Source organism: Triturus cristatus, chromosome 12 (genome assembly GCF_964204655.1).
Source record: "Triturus cristatus chromosome 12, aTriCri1.1, whole genome shotgun sequence".
Classification (NCBI taxonomy): domain Eukaryota; kingdom Metazoa; phylum Chordata; class Amphibia; order Caudata; family Salamandridae; genus Triturus; species Triturus cristatus.
Window position 1 is genome coordinate 431,177,610 of NC_140595.1, and position 21,385 is coordinate 431,198,994.

At 45.1% G+C, this 21,385-nt stretch overlaps 1 protein-coding gene across 1 annotated transcript in view; it reads right to left on the minus strand.

The window, feature by feature from the left end:
• LOC146776068 (uncharacterized) overlaps nt 1-21,385 on the minus strand; it is a 146,638-nt gene that overhangs the window by 32,390 nt on the left and 92,863 nt on the right. The window contains exon 6 of the mRNA XM_085637907.1: nt 13,426-13,620. Within this exon, the coding sequence (XP_085494033.1) occupies nt 13,426-13,620 (195 nt within the window). The remainder of the gene's footprint in view (nt 1-13,425; nt 13,621-21,385) is intronic.

The window sequence follows — 21,385 nt, forward strand, 5'->3', positions numbered from 1 at the left end:
AAGGCCCCCCAGTCTCATTTGTAGCGCAGTCTGTGCAGCATCGCATCAGGAGCACAAGGATGCCCGTGCCGCCATCAGAGCCATGCCGGATGTGGGGGAATGAGCTTATGTCGGCGGAGCTTCAACGCCGCGCGGCCATAACGGTCTGCGGCTTGGCCACGCCCCCGGCTGAAACATAACTTCAGTCCAAATTGGTCTCAAGATTCCTGTTGTTCTTTGAAAAGAACAATACGATAGAGGATAATCCCTTAGAGACAATAAGGTAAAAGATGATCTCTGTTGCTTAAATCTATACTACCTACCATTTAGATACCACTTTAGTTAGGGCCATGATAATTAACTAAGTAAGTGCACCCGGAACAGGGCGTAGGCATTTCTACATCTGTGCATTTCTTTTCTCATAATGCAGATACAATCATTGGAGCAGCTATGGTACATTGGGACGGGTAGAGTATTGATGTGCCAAGTGGATCAAGCAGCTATTTGATGTTGTTTTTTTTAAAACAGCTCAATACTCTGGATGTGAATCTTGCCTATGGGGCCATTGCACTGGCAATGCCATCAATTATCTCATTATCTGAAAAACTGTCTGGGATTCCCCCCAAAAAAGGCACCAAACTCCACCTTCTTAAAGAATCTCTCCAAACGAAATCAATGTAAAGGAGTGGTGGCCCATTTATACACTACTCACTGGAGGTCTTTCTTCCGAAGATGCTGTGTTCAATTGAGATTTGCACTAGCAGTACGTTTTGCAGCTAATATACTCGAGAATCACTTGAGATTCTTAATTTCAATGCACTAGAATTGCCTTAGGGAAGCACAATAGAACTTCCTGTTCTTTAAAATCCTGTACAATTGGTACTACTCTCTTCTTAAATTGCACAGAGCTGGTTTCTTCATTACTCAAACTGCTAGAGGTGTATCCAACCAGGGTGTGATTTACTTCAGATTATTTGGACATATGGAGTGTAATAGATTTGCAAGTGGGTACGATACTACCCCTTTCTGCACACTGCTTTACTGCATGATATACCAGACCCGAAAACCATCATGAGAAGCATGCACAGAAGGATCGCTACCATGCTCGGGAAAGCCAAATGAGTGTTCTGAGACATCGGAGATCAGCAGGTTTTACTATTTGTAATAAATAATTTATATATCTATTTCGAATGCAATCTGGAGAGCTAATTATTTATCATAGGAACAACAAAGTGGAAATATCTGATCAAATATGGGGGCCTTTCCTAGAAATTCTGATAGGGAGACAATTCATACTCCTTGGTTATACTCTCATGCTTCTGTCCTCATTAATAATACACACATGTACCCTAACATTAAGCTATGTGAGAAATAGGACCGATATGGGTTGTTACATTGTTTGTGGCTGTGGCAGTTCTGACTAATCTATATCTTTACTTCACTGAATGGCTCCAGTATAAACAACGCCAATGACTTTCGCAACTGTATGGCTCAGGATGAAGAAGGTAAGAGCACTAGGGGAGGGCACCTTTTTAGGAAAAGATGATAACGAGCCTGCCTTTTGCCTGCTCCTGATTCACCCAGCAAAATTTCCGGTTACTGAGTTTTTAGTTTCAGGGCATAATTATTTGTTTGTAGGCTCAACTGATGCAAGCATAGGTGATGACCCACTAAATGCTTTTGTCAGCATTATTATGAATGAACAAGTTACTTACCTTGAGTAATGACTTATCTGGTAAAGACTCTATCTAGCCACAAATTCCTTACTTTAGAATTATCTCCAGGCGTCAGACTGAATTTGGAAATTATTTGTGAGCAGTACACCTGCACACCAGTAGGTGGCGTCGTTCAACTTCGTGTGGCGTTGTCTGCACTGGAAGTGACGTGTGCGGTGCCTATGTAGGTGCTACCCCAGTGCACTAACGTCAGTTTCTTTTCATGGCTTTCCTCACCAGGAGCGCAGAGCCACAAAGAACACTGACCACTGGTGTGTGGAGCTAGGGTCCTGAAAAGGGAAAAGCCCTGTACCTAAAAATCAGTTCAAAGAAAGAGGAGGATGGGTGGGTCAGTAAGGAACCTGCAGCAAGATAGTCTCTTTGCCAGATAAGGTGTTACCAAAGGTATGTAACTTGTTCATCTGGTACAGAATTCTACCCAGATTCCTCACCTTAGAATCCTGCAGGACCGAACGGGCAAAGTGTTTGTCCTGACAGTCCGGACAGTAGTGGATGGTAAATGTGTGCAATGAGGCCCACGTTGCTGCCTGGCATATGTCCATCACTGGAACCCCGACTGCTAATACAGCGGTAGCAGGCCTTTCTCCGGTGGAATGAGCACATAAACCCTCTGGGCTTTTCTTCTTGGCCAATGCATAGCAGATCTTAATGCAGAGTACGATCCATCAGGAAATGGTTCATTTCTGCAAGGCTTTCCCTTTCTTGACTCCAACATACCCCAGAAAGAGTTGATCGTCCATCGGGAATGGGTTTGTGATGTCAAGGTAGAACTACAACGCTCTTTTCCGGTCCAGTCGGTGAAGTCTCTCCTCTTTCCTGGAGGGATAAGGCAGAGCCCAAAAGGAACGCATAGTGAGGGACTGGCCTACTTGGAACTAGGTGACTACTGTCAGCAGGATGGATGCTTGACTCGAAAGGACCAGTTTGTCTAGCAAAAAAGAGATCTACAGAGGCTGCGATGACAGCGCCTGCAGTTCACCAACCCTCCAGGCAGATTAATTACCATCAGAAAAGCGGTCTTGATGTTGAGAAGCCTAAAAGGGCAGGTAAGAAGCGTCTCAAAGGGAGTGCATATTAGAAAGATAAGAGCCAAGTTAAGGTTCCATTGATGTTTAATGAAGGGAGCTTTAGGAAACATATTGCAGACCTTTAGGGAACCTATTTACAATAGGGGACTTGAAGGTGGAGGGCTGATCTGTCAGCTGCAGAAAGGCAGAGATAGCAGATAAATAACCCTCGAAGGTGCCCAATGCAGAGCCCTTCTGGGCCAGTGTAGGGATAAACAAAAGAACTTGGGAAAGGGGTGCAGATACACCATTCTACAAACTTGCTCCACTGGCTGGCGTAAAAGTCTTTGTGGAGGGATGCTAAGCTGCCAAAATAACATTAAAAACTTCAAGTGGAAGGTCGAAAGCTGTCAAATGTCATTGCTAAATCGCCACGCACGAAGGCAGAGTTTGGACAGGTTCAGTGCAGAACCCTGCCCTACAGCTGCGACAGAAGCGCCTCCCGAAGAGGCAGCCTGATCGGAGGACCTGTGCTCATGCTTAATAGCTCACGATACCCGACTCTCCGTGCTTAACCCTGAGCCATTAGAATGACTTCGGCCCATTCGTTCCTGATCTACTTGAGAACTCTGAGCACGAGTGGCATGGGCGGAAAGGTGTTCCAGGAGGCCGAAGCTCCACTCGAGACACAGTTTCTCCAAGTGAGAGCCGCCTAGGAAATTCCAACACGCAAAACTGCTGAAATTTTGCATTCTCCATGGCGGCAAACAGATCTAACCAAGGTACACCCCACTGCTGAAAGAGACCTCAGGTTGGAGACGCTATTCGAGTTGAACCACCATGGATATGCCCTGATGTTCCAGCCATGTCCGGAGGCACAGGGCCTCTTGACATAGGGCCCACGACATCACCCTGCTCCGTTTGTTGCACATGGCAGTGGTGTTGTCTGTCAAAACCTGCACTAGCCTTCTCTTGATGGAGGGCAGAAAAGCTTTCAATGCCAATCGGATCGCTCGGTGCTCCAACAGGATGATGTGGAGTCCAGATTCCGCCAGAGATCAGAGTCCTCAGGTCTCCCCCTCTCCCAGATGGCTGCCCCAACCCAGGGGTGGCGCGTCTGTCACTACCGTCAGATATGGTTCAGGAAGGGAGACGAGTCTGCTGCTGATCCAATCACTGTCCGTTGACCACTACTGCAGACCTTTTGCAGTAGCCTCCGATATCTGGACCATGTCGGAGAGATTCCACTGATGGAGCACCCACTGGAACTTACAGTCCCACTGCAGAGTCCACATCTACCAACGAGCATGCTTCACTATCAGGACTCAGGAGGCCATGATGCCCAGCAGCCTCAGAGTCAGCCTCACCAAAACCCAGGGTAGAGGCTGAAGTATCAGTATCATAGTCTGAATGTCCTTGACTTGCTGTTTTTTTTTTTGGGGGGGGGGATATGCCTGAAGCTGTATCCATAAGAAATCCAATGAAATGGAGTGTCTGGGAAGGGATCAGGTGTGACTTTGGCACATTTGTAATGAACCCCAGCAAGTGCAGGAGGTTTGCTGTAGTCTGGAGGTGAGAGATGACCGCCTGGGGTGAGCTCGCCTTTAACAGCCAGTCGTCGAGATAGGGAAGGTGGATACCCTTGATATCCACAGATCGGCTGCAACCATCACCTTCGTGAACACCTATGGGGTGCTGGTAAGGCCAAAGGGGCGCACGGCAAACTGAAAGTGCTCTGGCCTACAGTGAACTGCAGGTTACGTCTGTGGGCAGGCAGAATTGGAATGTGGAAGTACTGGGTCCTGCTAATCCAACAATACCATTCAGTCTCCAGTGTCCAGGGTAGACAGAACTTGAGCAAGTGTGAGCATTTTGAATTTCTCCTTTTTCAGAGACAAATTGAGAGAGTGCAGGTCTAGGATAGGACAAAGTCCTCTGTCTTTCTTGGGCACTAGAAAGTAGCGGGTGTAACAATCACAACTGATTTTGAGGCCGGCACCAACTCTCTATGGCTCCTTTGGGCAAGAGAGCTGCCAATTTCTGGCGGAATAATGAGTCACAGAGGGGAGGGATTAGCCCCTGTAGACAATCTGGAGAACCCAGCAGTCAGATGTTTTACACCTCCAGTGGTGCAGGCGAAGGCGTATCCTGCCTCCTACTGGATCTCAAGGATGGTCCGAGGGCAAACTATAGAGGCTTGGAGGCTGCGGCTGCAGGGGGAGTGGTGGACTAGCCTGACTTTTGGCTACCTGACCCACAAGGTTTGTTGGTACTGTGTCCTCGGCCATGCAGGGGCTCAGAAGCCTGTGGACCGGAGTTGCTGGGCAGGTAGAGATGTGACCGGAAGTCCCTATTGTAGCCATGAAAGGAGGGAAAGACAGACTGGGGTATACGAGGCGGTATGGAAAGGCCCAAGGATCTGGCCATAGCCCTGCTGTCCCTGAAGCGCTTCAGTGCTGAGTCTACCTTGTCTCCAAAGAGAGGGAAGCAATCAAAGGGCATGTCCATGAGTGAAGCCTAGACATCCCCGAAAAGCCAGTGGTCTCAACCAAGTGTGGCATCTAAGGGCCACTGACGATGAAACTGCTCTGTTTAGCGAGTCAGTCGTATCCCGCCCACAGTGCTGGGCGAACTTAGCTGCGTCTGTCCCATCAGCAACAGCTTGAGAGAGTACGACTCAGGCCTCTTCCGAGACCGTAGGAAGCAACTGTACAACCGAGTCCCACAGTGAATGGGAGTATTGGCCGAAAAAGCATGGGGTGTTCACCGACCACAGCGCCAAGCTGGCGGAAGAAAATATCCAGCCTCTGGAAGCCTCTGTCTGTTGGAGAGGTGGAAAATGTGCCAGGTTTTATTCTGGAAGTGAAGGGTGGTACCACCAAGTCCTTTGGGGTGGGGTGCTGGGTGAGGAAATTGGGTCCCTGGGGGCCGCCCTCCTTCACCATAGCAAATGAGACTCCCTCCTCTGTAGTCAGGGTAGGAGAGACCAAACAAGTGTCTGGGTAGGTGTCCAGACCACTTGCATCTGCCAGATCCTCACACTAGGTGTCCTCTGTAACATTTAGGGGCTGGTCTTCATCAGGGTCCAGTGGTCCCTCCCAATCATCCCCGAGACCTAGGCCACAGGAATAGGGGCAGGCTCTGGCCTGGAAGGAGTGACTCCCGTCTGCATTGGAGGACAACCATTGGGCTCTGTGTGGGTGAGGAGTATTGGGGACGGCGCTGGGGACTTTGGCAATGGGGGTGGTGCCGGGGAAGGTAGAGGTGGCTCGACTGGCATTGGTCGGATTTGTCCATGGATCCAAGGGACCCGACTGGTGCCGGAGGCAAGCCCGCCAACGGAAGACCAATAGGGGCCCCTCCCGAACCTGCAGGCCTGAAGGCACACCAGTGGGGATGGGCAGCCCAGATATGAGGTGCACGGCCTCATAAACTTCACAGAGTTGGGTGGGGGTTGCTCCTGCTCCAGGAAACTTGGAGAGGTGTGGAGACAACCCTGGCGCAGGATCAGCCGCGGTGCCAGGTCTCCAATTCCAATGTTCCCATATCCCGTCATATGACTACGATGGAAGGGGCAAAGTCGAAGACCTCTTCGACTTCTTGTTCTTCTTCTGCTTGTGGGATTTACCCAAATGCCTGGACGACATAGACAACTAGCGCTTGGAATGGCTCTAAGACCAATCCCGGGACCTAACTCGCTATCTGGATCGAGACCATTGCGGCACTACATATAGACTAGCAAGGAGCTTGAGGGACTGCTCCCCCAAGGCTTTGGGGTGCATGGCGCAACAACAGACGCAGGTCTTGGTGTACAGGCGCCACAGTGATTGAAACCAGGCTTCATGGTGGTCCTCCCTGACACATCAGGAGACCATGTATCAAAAATCTTTGATAAAAGGTCTGAACAAGTTAGTCAAAAAGTGCCTAGGGGTAGATCTTCTCCAGATCTGTGCTGAATGGCGTGGAAAGAAAAGAACGGACATCAACGCACTGGGGTGGCCTATATAGGCACCGCGCACGTCACTTCCAGCGCAGACGATGCCACGCACAGCCGAACTATACCATCTATTGGCACGCAGGGGTACAAGCTCACAAAAAAGTTTCATATCCAGTCTGACGCCTGGGGATAATTCTAAGGTAAGGAATCTGCGGCTAGATGTCTCTATCAGATATGGGAGCTGAAGTAGAGGCTATGTCTGTAGGGCAAGGGATCACTCGTACATTGTTAGAAATTGAATTTGAATCTTTAATTATACTCTGACTATTACTCATCAACATGGTGATGGCTTTCATAACTCCACTGGAAATTGTTTCCTGTTCAATAACGTGATGTAGGGCTAGTTTCAGGTTTTGGTTATTGACATATTTAATAAAGAGACAGCTTTCTGCAGGATCTTGGTGTTTCTACTGAAGAGGCTCAATCTGCTCTGCTTATAGGACAACATCATATTTAGAGTAAGTGACACACCAAGCTTACTGAGTAACACAGCTGATTGTCTTGTTCAATGATGCAAGGCATCTTAGAATACAAATTGACAGTGTTTGAGAAATTGCAAGGTTTTCCTCTGTTGTTTCTTGAACTTCATTACCTTCAGATGTTTTCACAAATCGAAGTGCTTCATTGACATTTTTAGGTCTTGCATGCCAGACAGCACAAGACCTGTTGTGGCCTTACCAAGAATTTACAGGGGTTTTCAACCCACCCGATGCTTACCATCGGTTAGCTATATTGTCAATCTGGTTTGCTTGTTTCTTAGTTCATTTTTTTTCTTGTCCCAGCAGCTGGTGTTTGACCATACCATAGAGCATAGCCTATTAAACATCCCTCTGCTTGGTAGATTTGTATCTTTCCACTGCTCATTTTTAGGAAACCTTTTTTCTTGGTTAAGAACTCTATGAGAGTGCATGTGCTTTCCAACTGTCTCCCTCCTGTGCCCCCCAACAAAATGCCTGCCCCCATACTGTGTACAGCTTTCACAAGTTTGGTGCGCTCTCCCGTGTACTTCTCCCCTGAACTCTATGTTGCTATCTCTCTTCTGTACTTCTCTCCCACACTGCTCTCACTCTAGTTTGCTTCTCTCTCCACACCCTGTACAGCATCGCCTAAAAGCATTGGCAAAGCCAACAGGTCACAAAGGAAAGACCTACTGACTTTGCCAATTCGCATTCCTCTAGAAACGTAGAATGCTAAAATTCTATGCATGCTGTGGGAAGATTCTTCAGTGTCATGATTTATCTGCAATTTCTTCCTTTGGAAAATGATCTGGTGCCACTGATTAATTCTTCACTTTTCAGGTAAAGAAAAAGGCATCTTTTTCCCTTTACATCTTATGGGTCTTCTCCAAATCAAAATCTGCTTTTCTGAGTGGGCTGTTGAGGCTGGCCAACAAGTTATTATGTTCTATAAATGAACAGAAGATTTGGATAGAGAAAACATGCCTCAGGCAGGCCATGCAAATGCATACTTTCTGTTATCTGCCATATCTGAATGGCTAGCACAGCCTCTTCAAATGCACAGAACATCCCCTTTCATCCCTAGAGAGAAGGGCGCTGTAAGTGTACTTTACGCCTCCACATGCTTTCAATGCTTCTGTAGAAGCATCAGTGTTGGCCTGGCTCTTAACTCCCCATTTCTTCAAGAACGGCGCAAACACTGCAGACACATTAGCAGTTTTGAGACTGACCAAATGGAATAGGTGTGTTCTCTCTTTTATAAATATGTGCTTTCAATCAGGTAGAAGACTTTGACCCCACATGTTAATTTGTTACTTACCCCCTCTACCCGTTTTCCTTCATTTCAATGATTCTCAGACATGTGTGCATTGTTGGCTAAATTGTGAAGCAATCTGAGGAAAGAAGGTTGACTCCAAATTAACTATTTTTCTACATTAGTGTTGGCAGCCTACTTGCATACATTCAGGGGCAGCTGAATTTACTGCCCCAAGATGGACTCTCACACAGGGAAAGCTTATTATTTATCTAAGTAATTACAGGCGGGAAACTATGTAAGAAATTCTTATCTAAAGTGCTATGGGTAAGAGGTTTAAAGTTGTTTCCATGGTCCATCACCATCTGATCATATAGGATGAACAGAAATCTGGAAGTAAGGGATAAGACTTTGAACACTGAATGAATTTCTGTCAAAGCGAATGCCGAAATGGCTGAGTTACTTTTGATTAACAACTCAAACCACCTTTTGAAATTGAAGAGATGTTTTCTTTGTAGAAACGACACATAAGCGGCATACTTAGATAAACTAACTTTCATATGGACAGTGAACACTGTTCTGAGGAGCGCACTGGCACCTTCTTTGAAACACTGACTTTTGCCACATTTTTCCTTGGTGGAATTACCAGACGGACCTGGTTGGCTTGCAGTTTGCTGGAATTGCTATCTTGATTCAATGAAAACCACAAATCATGCCATTTTTGGGAAATGAAGGTAAATATTTGAACAGCTCTGCCCCACACCCCATGTGTTGTCCGGGGAAGGGAAGTTATGGGTTAGTTTCTAGGCAGTGCACCTCCTTGTACATTGATACGTATAGCCGACAGGATGGTGGGGACTTAACAGTTTCATGATTTACTTCCCGAATTCTTAAAAAAGGGGGTTTGTTCACGTACATCATGTTACAATTTGTCTTAATTTCTAGGGCACTTTGACTGCAGTGATTTTCATAAGATGTATTTGAGAAGGACAAAATTAACTCCAAATAGGATTTCCTTTCTGTAATATTACACAAACATCTCGTATCCCAAATTTCTTGGGAGAGGATGTGGGGGTGGGGTTGAACCTGCTTTGAGGATGAACCTAAAAATAGGTGGATTTCACAGTTTATGCATTTTTGTGTGATTCTATGAGGCAAAATTAGGTCCTGTGTCACATTAACAGTCCAAACTGAGCATGAAATGTGCAGTTTGTGTGCTTGGCAATGGGCCTCATTTTAACTAGGGAGAACAGCACAAAATGCCAAAACTGGTTAGTTCTGTTTGTGTGCCTTTTTAGGTCTCGCCTAGGCAGCGCTTGCTCGGTCTCTTCGAGACATGCTGTATTCAGAATATGACATTAAAGATAATGGGGCGACCATGTGTCCCTTAGAACCTGGGTATTGGTAATATAGAAAACAGGGCTCTGTTGGGTGATACAACTGCTGTGATTTCTGTATTCAATACAAGGGTAATGATGTATCTCAATTCATTTTACAATAAATGAAAAACTATTTAGGATAAGAACACACCAAGAAAAGGAAACTTTTCAAAAACAGAGTTGATTTACTCTTATATTTTTCAAAAAGACATTGAATATAAATTCAACCAGCAGGTTGGAGTCTTAATCGTGGGCAATGCCTCAAAAACACTCAACATCCACCTGCCGGTTGAAGTCTCGAGATGTAGCCTTTGCTCGTTAATTAAAGCCACCAAGGAAGGTCGGGTACTTCATTTTATGCGTGTACGTCTGCATCGGTCCGGAGGCTTTCTCACCGGCTGGTGGAGATCTTCAATGTTTTTGAGTGTTTTCCGCACAGGAAGAATCCTACTGGATGGTGTACTCTTACACTCCAACGGAACCCTAATTAATCGAATTGCTCGCTTATACCTCTGGATACCATTATTGGATTCCTACTACGTCCTGACCCCTTGATCTTCCATTAGGATTGCAGTTTCCGTGTAATTTCGTTGACTGAAGTTTCGGCGTTTTTGGCTGTCCACCTCTTCTTCCACAATCCTGAGGAAGACCCGTTGTAACGCATATCACTCTGCGCTGTTTCCAGGATCAGAACGTCGACATTATTATCACACATGTCTATACCGTTGTCTTGACCTTAAATTCAAATCATTATTGGGTCTTGCATTTCATGTAACAAATCAGGAGACATGACAGAAATCTTGAATTTTTATTTATGTCACTTGTGTATGTCATGTATATAGTGCACCTTTTACTTCACCAGTCACCATGTCACTTTCTCACAATAGTCACCTTTGTATTGTCGCAATTTACTTGTGTTTGTGACAGCCATTTATATTCAATGCCTTTTTGAAAAAGATGAGACTAAATCAACTTTGTTTTTGAAAAGTTTCCTTTTCTTGGAATGTTCTTATCCTAAATTGTTTTTCATGTATTGTAAAAGGAATTGGTATTCAGAATATAGGCTTTAATATTGGCTCCTTAGGCTGTCTTTTGGAAATTATTCTTTTTCATTGCTTGATTTATTTAGTAGTCCCTCCTTTTCTACTGTTGTAACCTCCTATGAGGACTGCTTGTTACATGTGTCCTTACTCGGTAGTTTTATTTACAGTTTCTGAGCATTCGTTTGTTAATGACTTCTTCGTCGTAGCTGGCGTTGCAGGCACGACAGCTACGCACTTCCCCCAACCGCACTTCATTCACATCTTGCTCTTGTAATTTTAGTTTGGTTTCTTTACGGTTTCAGTTGCATTAGCGTGTGCTGCTCTGTAAAAGTGCGTGCAAGGCCACATTCTATATTTTTTTTTTTGCAGCGGGGGTATGCCGCGCTTGATCTTTATCAATGGGTGTTGCGTGTCTTTTCTTTTGTTATACCCAGCTTGCCCAACTTAAAGCTTGTGGCTCTACGGCAACCAGCGTGAGCTCTGTATTGATTCACAGCACCAAATAATTCAAGACTGCAGTGCCCTTCACCACAGCGAGTAGACAGCAGCAACCCGGGGAGGGTGCATGTGCTGCATTGTGGGAAGAAACATAGCTCGAAAAGCATGCAATCTGGAGGCGGTTGCAAAAGCAGAGAGCTGCTGTCCTCTTCAGAGAAGCAGCACACCCCAGTTGCACCCAAAGTCTGACGTTACTTAATAGCCGTCATTGATTGTTTACGTTCCGTCGTATCAGTATCATATGATTGCTTCCCCTCTCTTACAAGTGTTTCAAATACTTTTCTTGCAAAACACCATAACCCTCTGTCTCGTGCACTGTTGCCGCTGTTAACATTTTGGAAGCTCCATTCGTTGGCAGCCTCTTATGCCCGGGAGCTAGGCAAGGCACCAGCAAAGTAAACGCAACGGCCTCTCTCCTGGCAAACCAGTCTCCAGCCCGTAATTGCGCTTCCGCATTAGACACCCGGCGCAGGCGCACTGTTGCCGGTTGCTGTTCAATGGGTAAAACAAAAGTCTGGCACGACAGGGAGTAGGTAAAAGGCAGCCAGAAGCAGGGGAAACGCCAAAGCCACTTAAAAGCAGCGCAGTGGAGGGAGGGCTGGTCAACGCTCATTGTAGCTATACATGCACAGGCAACACTTGTGGCTCTACGCGTGTAGCGGGAGCTGTGTATTAAGTCAGAGAACCAAATCATTCAAAACTGCTGTGCCCTTCACCACAGCAAAAGGACACCAGCGTCCCGGAGAGGCTGCACACGCTGCATGGTGGGAAAGAACATAGCTCCAAAAGCATGCAACCCTGAGGCGGTTGCAAGAGCAGAGTAGTGACATCCACTTCAGAGAAGAGGCACACCCCAGTTGCACCCCAAGTCTGACATTACTTAATAGCGGTTATTGTTTCTTTACGTTCCGTTGTATCAGTATCATATGATTGATCACCCCACTCTTTAAAAGTGTTTCAACTAATTTTCTTGATAAGGTAAAACTATTCCTGCATGCATGCTCGGATGGTTCTCAGCGCCAGAAAGCTCACAGGAGTCGCTCCCGACACTTTACAGACAGCCAAACTGTTATGCACTCCCTGCCCGTCCTCCTCCCAACCATCATTTCCTCTCCACCCAGCTGCTTAAACTAATTGGCATTCAAGCAGGAGAAGCTGGGAATATTCCTCTCCGTTCTAAACTTTTTAAGTAGCTTACTCAAGCAGTAGCAAACACGCTGCATTTCTTAAATTAGCACGTGCAGCTTTTGTTTAATCAACAGATTACTTTTATTTTATGCAGCAGCATTCCTGACTCCCATTCCTGCGCGGCATTTCTCCATTCACACGCTCTCAGTTGCAGCCCTTTCTCCTTACATTATTTATCAGGGTTTAAAGCCAAATGGAGCAGGAGTTCCACATCTGGCTCTTTTCTGTTGTGGCCGCTGCTCATTACCTGCCCTCCAGACTAGGCCTGCAGCCTCTTCACAGAATGGGGTCATATCAATACAAAGAGGCTCTGTCAACTCTAAACCATAACTAAAAAACGTTCTCATTTATGTCACTAGCTCTAAATTTCACCAAGGTGAGACCAATTGCATTGCAAATGATTGTTGCTTCTGCAGTTGACAAATGCAAATGTTACTGTCGTAATTTGCTTCAACATACTGCAGAATTAAATATATAATTAGACACTAGAGCTATGAGAGTGAATATAGTCATTATTCTTAACAATTACTTCACTGACCAGAAACACAAAGGATAAAGAAATATAATTGCCAAGCATGATACCTCCAAATATGTACAATGAGTGGTAGTTGTGAGACACACGATGGTCTATCTTATGTACCAGCTGGTCACTCCAAAGTCTAAAAAAGTATTGAGTGCTACAACTAAACCACATGAAAACCACAACATGAATAAGTGAAAAAAAAATATGTAAATTAGGATTAAAGTTATGCCATCCACTAGATTTTGATGAAGCTATGTTTCTGCAATTGTGGCTGTAACATTTCTCAGATTCAAATTGGAGCAATATTGCTCTTCAGGTAGATATTATAACGGGATCTACTGAAGTAAACTCTAACACATCCATACCTGGAACCAACGATAGCCTTCTACCCAATGTATATGCAGATAGGCTACAAGAAATGATGCAACAACATGCCTCATGTAGTTATTCATCCAGCCTGTGAGCCATAATTCTCTCATAGCAGCATCCACAAGTGGATATCCGGTGCATCCCTTTTGCCAGGCCTGCAGGTGCTGACGATCCCAGCTCCAGCGTTGATTCTAAAGTAAAAAAATACAACAAATTAGAAAATATTTCTTCAGCACAGTAGTTTGCTTTGTTTGTAACTGCAGAAATGATTATGAAGAACTTTAAAGTAATGTGGCTAACATAGCAGGATGACAATAAAAGTTATTTTTGAAGGTTTTACCCAATTCTAATAGTGCAATTTGTTTGTGTACGATGATTACATTTGTATTCTTGTTGCAACCTCTTCATTGTCATTATACATAGGAGTTATTTTCATTTTGAAATCTCACCAGTCATTAGCCAAAGGGCTCTAGTCTCGCTAAGTGATAATATAATTTTCCCTACCTGTTTTTGGACCAGAGCCCAGAGATACTAGGGAGGAGATGAGAAATGCAAGAAAATGCTGAATTACCTCCTAATTTCAGCAAAAGGACAGAAAGGTGTTCAGGTACACCCAGGTTGGGTGGGGGCAGCAAAAGTACTCAAAGTAAATTTGTTTAGTTATATACATTATTGCGAATATCCAGGACCGGGTGAATCTTTTTTTTTTTTTTTTTTGCTTACAAATGTTAATCTCTACCATGCAGTACTGCGGGGTCTCTAGCCGAAACCTTCCATGGGCTCAGAAACACCCTTTGCAGGGGGCGTTTTCGTTATTTCATTTAAGTTTATGCAAGTAAAGAAAACATATTAACATAAATCTTCGCGACACAATTAGACATTTTGAACTCTTGTTATCAAACTTAACATGCATTAAAGTGACATCACTAGTAGACCTGTATTATGTTATGTTATGATTATTTGTAGAGCACGCATCTCATTCAGGGAGGGTATCTAGGCGCTAGAGCAAAATGAGGGGAATGTGCTGGGAGAACGAGAGGTCTAAGTAAAGAGTGATGTCTTCATTTTGTTGAGGCTGTAGAAACAGGAGGCGACTGCGTTGACATGGCTGGTCATAAAGAGTTGGTTGTCAACCTCTATTGCTAGGTCTGTGGCTTGGATGGCCAGCCTGGTTGTTTGCCCAACAGCTGCTGGCCACCAGGTAGAGTTCCATAGTGAGACGTCCTTGCTGAGGAGTATCACTTCCATTTTGTCAGTGTTGAGCTTCAGGCAGTTGATCTTATGTTTATGTTTATGTTTATGCGATTTTTAAAGCGCGCAAATACCCGGGGGTGTCTCGGCGCTAGGGACTCAGAACCAGCTACAGCAAGCGAATTATGGTGAAAAGAGCCATGTTTTTAGTTGCTTCCTGAAGCTAATGAGGGTAGGGGCAGTTTTGATATAGAGGGGCAATGTATTCCAAAGTTTGGCTGCAGAGATTGTAAAGCACCTGTCACCCCAATTGGCCTTCTTCGTTCGCGGGACTTTGAATAAGTAGGCCGAAGAGGAACGAAGTGTTCTAGAATGATTAAGAGGATACAGAGCTCTTCTGAGGAACTGTGGGCCAACGTTATTGGCTGCCTTGTAGGCAATGCATAGTGCCTTAAATTTTGTCCTGCTCCTGATTGGAAGCCAGTGAAGCTGGTGAATATATGGTGAAATCGGTGAAAACGTAGGAGTTACCAGTAAAATTCTAGCCGAGGCATTTTGGACTAGCTGCAGTCTATTCAAGACCTTTTCCTGGGCATTCAGAAGAAGGGCATTACAATAATCCGTTTTGGAGAAAACCAAAGTACTGGTTAGAGTTCTGCCGGCTGAGGGGGGAAGGTATGGCAGTAATTTTTTGATCTTTTTCAAAATGAAAAAAGATGAGGAGACCACGGAGTTGACGTGATGACCAAAAGTCATTTTATCATCAAAAAGAACTCCAAGATTGCGGACCTTAGTTACTGGTTGCGGAGGAGTTCCCATCTCAGGTGGCCACCATTGAGGGGACCATGCAGGCTCCAGTTTCCCGAATGTCATCACTTCTGTTTTGTCAGAATTCAATTTAAGACAGTTTGATGACATCCAGGAACTGATAGCCCGCATTCCCTTCATGCAACTGGCGACTTCCGACAGGCAAGAAGCAAAGTTGGCATGGGTCCTGGATGTTTCGTCGGCAGAGGCGATGATGTTGATTCTGTGGGTTTTGATGATGTTGGTGAGAGAAGTCATGTAGGTGTTGAAGAACGTAGGTCTGGGAGATGATCCTTGGGGCACCTCGCATATGATGCTGGTAGTGGTCAAGGTGTAGGGAGCCAGGCCGATGAGCTGGGTGCTCCCGTTGAGGAAGGAGCAGATCCAGACAAAAGAGGTCATCACATGCCAGCATCGTGGAGGCTGTAAGTCGAGGAGGATGAGGGGTGCAGTGTCTCCTGTGTCCATAATCAGTTAGACGTCATCGGTGGCGGCAAAAAGTGCTGTCCCGGTGCTGTGGTTAGGCCCGAATCTGGATTGGGGGATTGTGGACGAGGTGCTGGTTGTTTAGGTGATCATCTAGTGGTATGTTGATCATTTTCTCCAGGTCTTTACCACGGTTGGGCAGTAGGGAGATCCGCCTGGAGTTCGAGTGTTTCTTCAAAAGGGGAATAGCACTGTGGCAAACTTCCAGCTGTCCAGGAAAGTGGCTGTGCTGATAGATTTGTAGAGTATTGGGGTTAGAGTTGTGATGAAGATTTAGTAAAGACAGGAGTCTGATGGTGCTCCTGAATGGATGGAGTGCATGCTTGCAATGGTTTCCGCCATGATGATGGTGGGCCACGTGTTCATGGAGGGATTCTGGTTGCTCGTCTTGATGGGCAGAAGGGCTGCAAAGATGGACGGGTCTGGCTGAGGATTGAAGTTGGTGTAGATGTTGCTAAATAGTGGGAGTTGACATGGTCTGTAGAGCACAATCGATAAGGTACTAACAGAGTCTTTGGTCATATACACTGCTTGTAACATGTATTCTCTGAACAGTCCCTAAATGTTTTTAGGTGTAACTTTTAGTGGCTGAAGGGATGTGTAAACCTTAGCCTTTTTACACAATACAACATCTTTGAGCCAACTGCAAAGTTTGGGAGTGGGGCCCTTTAGCCATGCTCCAGCCAACCTGTATCTAGTTAGCACAATCAGTATCTTCACTAATTCACTGGAGGAATGACTGACCTCAGTGAAATAGTCAACAGCAATGGCAGTGGTGTACAAGTCAACTTGATGGCAGCTATGACACTTATCATTTGTGTGAATTACTGTATCAGTGGGCAGTGTCAGGCTATATACATAAAATCAGCGTGTCTGTCGAACATCTGAAGCAGACATAGGCTCGTGTACGATCGATCCGATGCAGAAGATTGGGCATACACTTACAGCCTATTCAGAAAATGGAAGTGAATGAGTCGGTGTCTTTGGTTAATGGGCACTTGTCCTGTCTGTTCACAGAAATCTCCACACTTTAACAGAGAGATTCATCACAAAGTTTGCTTTCCATCGTTCTTTAGCTGTGTGTCAGCAGGGGGCGGTGAGACGTCTCGAAATATCTTGTACTCATAGGTGAGAATAGCCATGGACAAGGGTGGTAGGAGTCAGTGCTCAACTTGCGCCGATAGTCTGTCCAGCACCGACTCATAATTACCTTTAAGGATTAATTCACGGTCTCTGCTAATGCAGATGCAAGATGGCCTGCTGAGTTTGCCCTCTATGTTAGGGGAAAATCAAGGATAACCCTTTTGGTGCTCTCTGTAAGGGGACATACATCAGATTTTCCCCAGTTAATTTGAAGACCAGAAAGGCCTCTGTCGCTCAAAGCGGTAGGGGGTGAGGGTCAGAATAAAGCTCTAGGCCAAATCCGTGAGACAAGTAACAATAACTCCAAAATATTTAAATGACAAGCGACGCACCAGAATCTTAGGATGCCAGGCTCGAGTCCCCTGCAACAGGCACTAATAGGGACATGGATACATTCATTCGGAGGCCAGAAGCATTTCCAAACAACTTCAGGATCTCTATACAGCGGGACCCCCAGACCTGCGGTTTGGACAGAAACGCCAGGATATTACTGGCGTAGAGAGCAATGCGCTCCTCCTTTATCCCCCCATCCCAAGACCACCTCAGAAGACGAGCATCACAGCGGATGAGACACGCCAACGGCTCAATGACCAGGGCACATAAAAGAGGAGAAAGGGGCCCCTTGGCAGATACTGTAGCGTATTGGGAAGGGCAGTGACAGTGCATTGTTCAACCTGACCTGAGCAAAGGGGTTGTCATAAAAGAGCCCAACAAGGGCATGAAAATGGGGGCCGAGCCTGGCTGTCTTCAACACCACATCCAGGTAGGTCAAGTCAACTGTGTCAAACGTCTTCTTGAAGTCCACAAGGTGTAAGGCAGTGGGGCTCTATAGGCGATGGGCTTGGGAGATAGCCGCCTGGACTCACTGAATACAGTGTTGTGTACTCAGGTTGGGCATATAGCCACAGTGGTTGGGAAAAATCAAGCAGAAAAAAGGTGTGAGAAAGGCGATTGGACAACACTTAGGTAAACACTTTAATATCGGCATTTCGAAGGAATATAGGCTGATAATAAAAATAGTGGTCATCAGTTAGTCGGGCTTTAGGAGCGCAACTATCATCGCTGTATCAAGTCCCACCCAATAAGCCTCTTCTCCACTACCTCAGCATAGAGTGTGGACAGATGGGGAAGAAGGAGAGATCAGAATCCACAAAGGTACTCCATCCGGAAGCCATCTGGACCCAGAGTCTACTCAGGAGCTATAGCCAAAGAGCCTCTGCAACCTCCTCTAGCGTGTTCGGCTGATCCAGGTCCCTTGCAAGGGACAGAGGAATGGAAGGCAATGGGGTATCTAAGAAAATCAGGTGAGCCAACTCCTGGTGGGGGAAGGGACCACAGCATATAAAGTGTGGTAATAGTCTGCAAAGACCTGGGTCACCAAAGGGCCCCCATAATTGGATGTGATCCCTGGCATAGCAAATCAAGGGAACCACTCGAGACGAGACATTCCTAGTGGCTAGCCAATACAAAGGTTTCCCCGACCTATCCCTGTGCTCTGCATCAAGGCTCTCCAGCACTGCCTGGCCTCCTCCAGCAAGATCTCGTGGAGAAAGGAATTAGCACAGACTGAATACTGGTCTATGTCAAATGAGGGCTGCCACATCACCCTTTGTTAAAAGGTGAGAATTTGGGTCTCTAGAGGCACTACTTGAGAGAACTTCTGCTTTTCCCTGCCCCAGACACAGCCATTAATGGCCCCTCTAAGGGTGGGTTTGCTATCTGCCTAAAGCATCCCCGGAGGGCACACTGCCATGATTCACCTCGAAGTATTAGTAAATTCCTGTCTTGACAAAGGCCGAAAATTCCTGGTCATTAAGGAGCCAAGCATTGAATCGCCACATGAGGCGCGGGGTTGGCCGAGCTGGAGCAAAACAGGGGAGTGATCCGAGATGCCCTGGGCCAAGGTCTTGACCTCTGAAATCTGAAGGACATCAGGAGTCACACCAGGTCGATGCGAGACAGTCTCGTGAGCCGCCGACATGTGTGTGTGTTGGTGCCCATCTGAGATGCCAGTTATGCAACGTGTCACAGAGCCTCAAGGAGTCAACCCAGTCCAGCAATTGATTAGCGCCCAGCAGATGACCCAGACAAATTGGGCCGGATGCGTCCATTACAGGGTCCGGGATGGCATTAAAGTCACCCCCCACAAGAGTGAACCCTTGAGGGAGAGTTGCAAGCAGAGTCCCAAGAGTTTGAAGCATGGGTTGGAGCTGGGGTGTGGAACAGAAATAGAGAGGAAGTTATAGTGTCTACCTTCTAACCTACACCCCACGCCCACATAACGACCTTGGGGGTCAACATGGGTAGTTCAGACCATGAGCAGAATGCCCTCTTGGCCACCCGAAGAGCGCTGGGAAAACCCTGCATGACAGACCCTGTCATAACCAAAGCGTCCCAGAAGATGGCATTGTGTACCTATCAAATGAGTCACCTGGAGAAGAACCACCGCCGGCTGGAAATGTTGCACATACCCAAGGACTGTCGACCTCTTGATGCGGTGTAATAGGTTGTTCACGTTCCAAGAGAGTACCTTAATGTACATCAATGAAGAGAAAGTGCGTGAGAAAGCATGAGGCCCCTATACCTGGACTCCGCAGAGGTGGGAGTAGTGATGCCTCGAGAGACGCTACAGTTGGCTCGCCGTCCAGACGTTTATGCTAGACTCGAATCTTCAGAATAGCCAGGTACGTTACAAGCAGTTAAGTAGTGTAGTTTGAGACTTTTCTCCAACTTCTAACTTTAAAATTAAACTTGATGTACCCTTCGTTTTAGATTAACTCGTTGGCATCTTTACAACCATCTGAACCCTAATGGTGTTGGCAAATAAATATAAGAGTCGGTCCGCCATATAGAGGTTCTTCTGAGATCTATAAAACAGCCTACAGGTATGCTCGAAGCAGCTTACGGTTTGAGCTTAAGACCCTTCCTTTACCTCTGACTCGATATTTGATTTGATACATGCTTTATTTTAGATTGAGACGTGGGCATTTTGATAATCGTCTGAACATATTTGACTACGATAGATCGTGGCAGTTACGAGTTTGGGACTCTATGCCCTTTTGGATTTTCATTGGATAAAATAACCTACAGTAATTTGAGGTATGTTTTTATTGAATGAAACGATATATGACAACATTTGAGTCTCTCAATATCTCAAGAAGCTCGTTTTTTGAACCAAAATGTCAAGATTAATATGTTCATACACTACTTATATTCTTTGACCATACCATTGAGGTTCATAACATTAGATGAAGGACATACGTACACCGAGTTGTTTGTTTATAACTCGTATTAGCCTTTGCGTAAGGTTCTGATGTAATAAGAGAGAATCCTCTTCTGTTTATAAACTCATACTAGCTTTTCTGTAAAGACTTGATTGAATAAGATAGTATCCTTTTGGGTAGCAATAAAGTTTTGAATAATTAGATTGGATTATGCATACGAAGACACGATAGTGTTCCTGTGCTTCTATTTTATATAAACACTACAATACTTTTGGAAGAACGAAGCCACAAACCTGACCTATTGTACTGGTACAGTTTCAAGACATTTAAGATATATATGTCTCGAGGTCCGTAATAGATTTAATGAGATTATTAACAACCTCAAAAAAACTGTGCCCCCATAAATAATCATAGGGACAGTATTTGAGACAAACACGACAAGGGTAAATTTGTCAATGATTACCTCTAGTTAAAAAGAAATAACCTAAGTGACCACTAGTGCCAATAAAGACAAACATACATTTAATATGTATGACAGCAACTATGAAAAAGTCTAATTGATAAATGAGCTTATAGGATAAAGAGCATTATGCAGACGTTTTGTATTACTTATTATGACTTGGTTGGATGATTAATCTGAAATGTTTTATTAATCTGTGTAATAAAATGTGCTTTTCTATATAAATACCTAATAACTTTGATTATATGTCTAGAGCAATATCCGAGATGTATTATGAGAAATATAAATAAGAAAATGATATATTTTTTGGAGGAGAAGTATTATTATGCAGGGTGTTGATTTTTTCAGTCATTAAGACAATGTTTATTTTATTTTATTTTATTAGGGGTCTACTCTGTAAATAGAATTGTCCTGAGGATGGTCTTGCTAAAGAAAATCTAGAGACCGAAACGTCGACAACCACACTGTTTTCCAGAGAAATAACTGTATACTGTTGTGAAAAAGTGTCTGATGAATTTGAAAAGTGAAGGCATCAAATTTTGAAATATTTCCTTTCACTGTATCAATAATTGTTATTATTTGAAGTACCCTTTTGAACTTGGAATATAAATTCAATTTTTATATATACACCCGCCTGTATCTCCT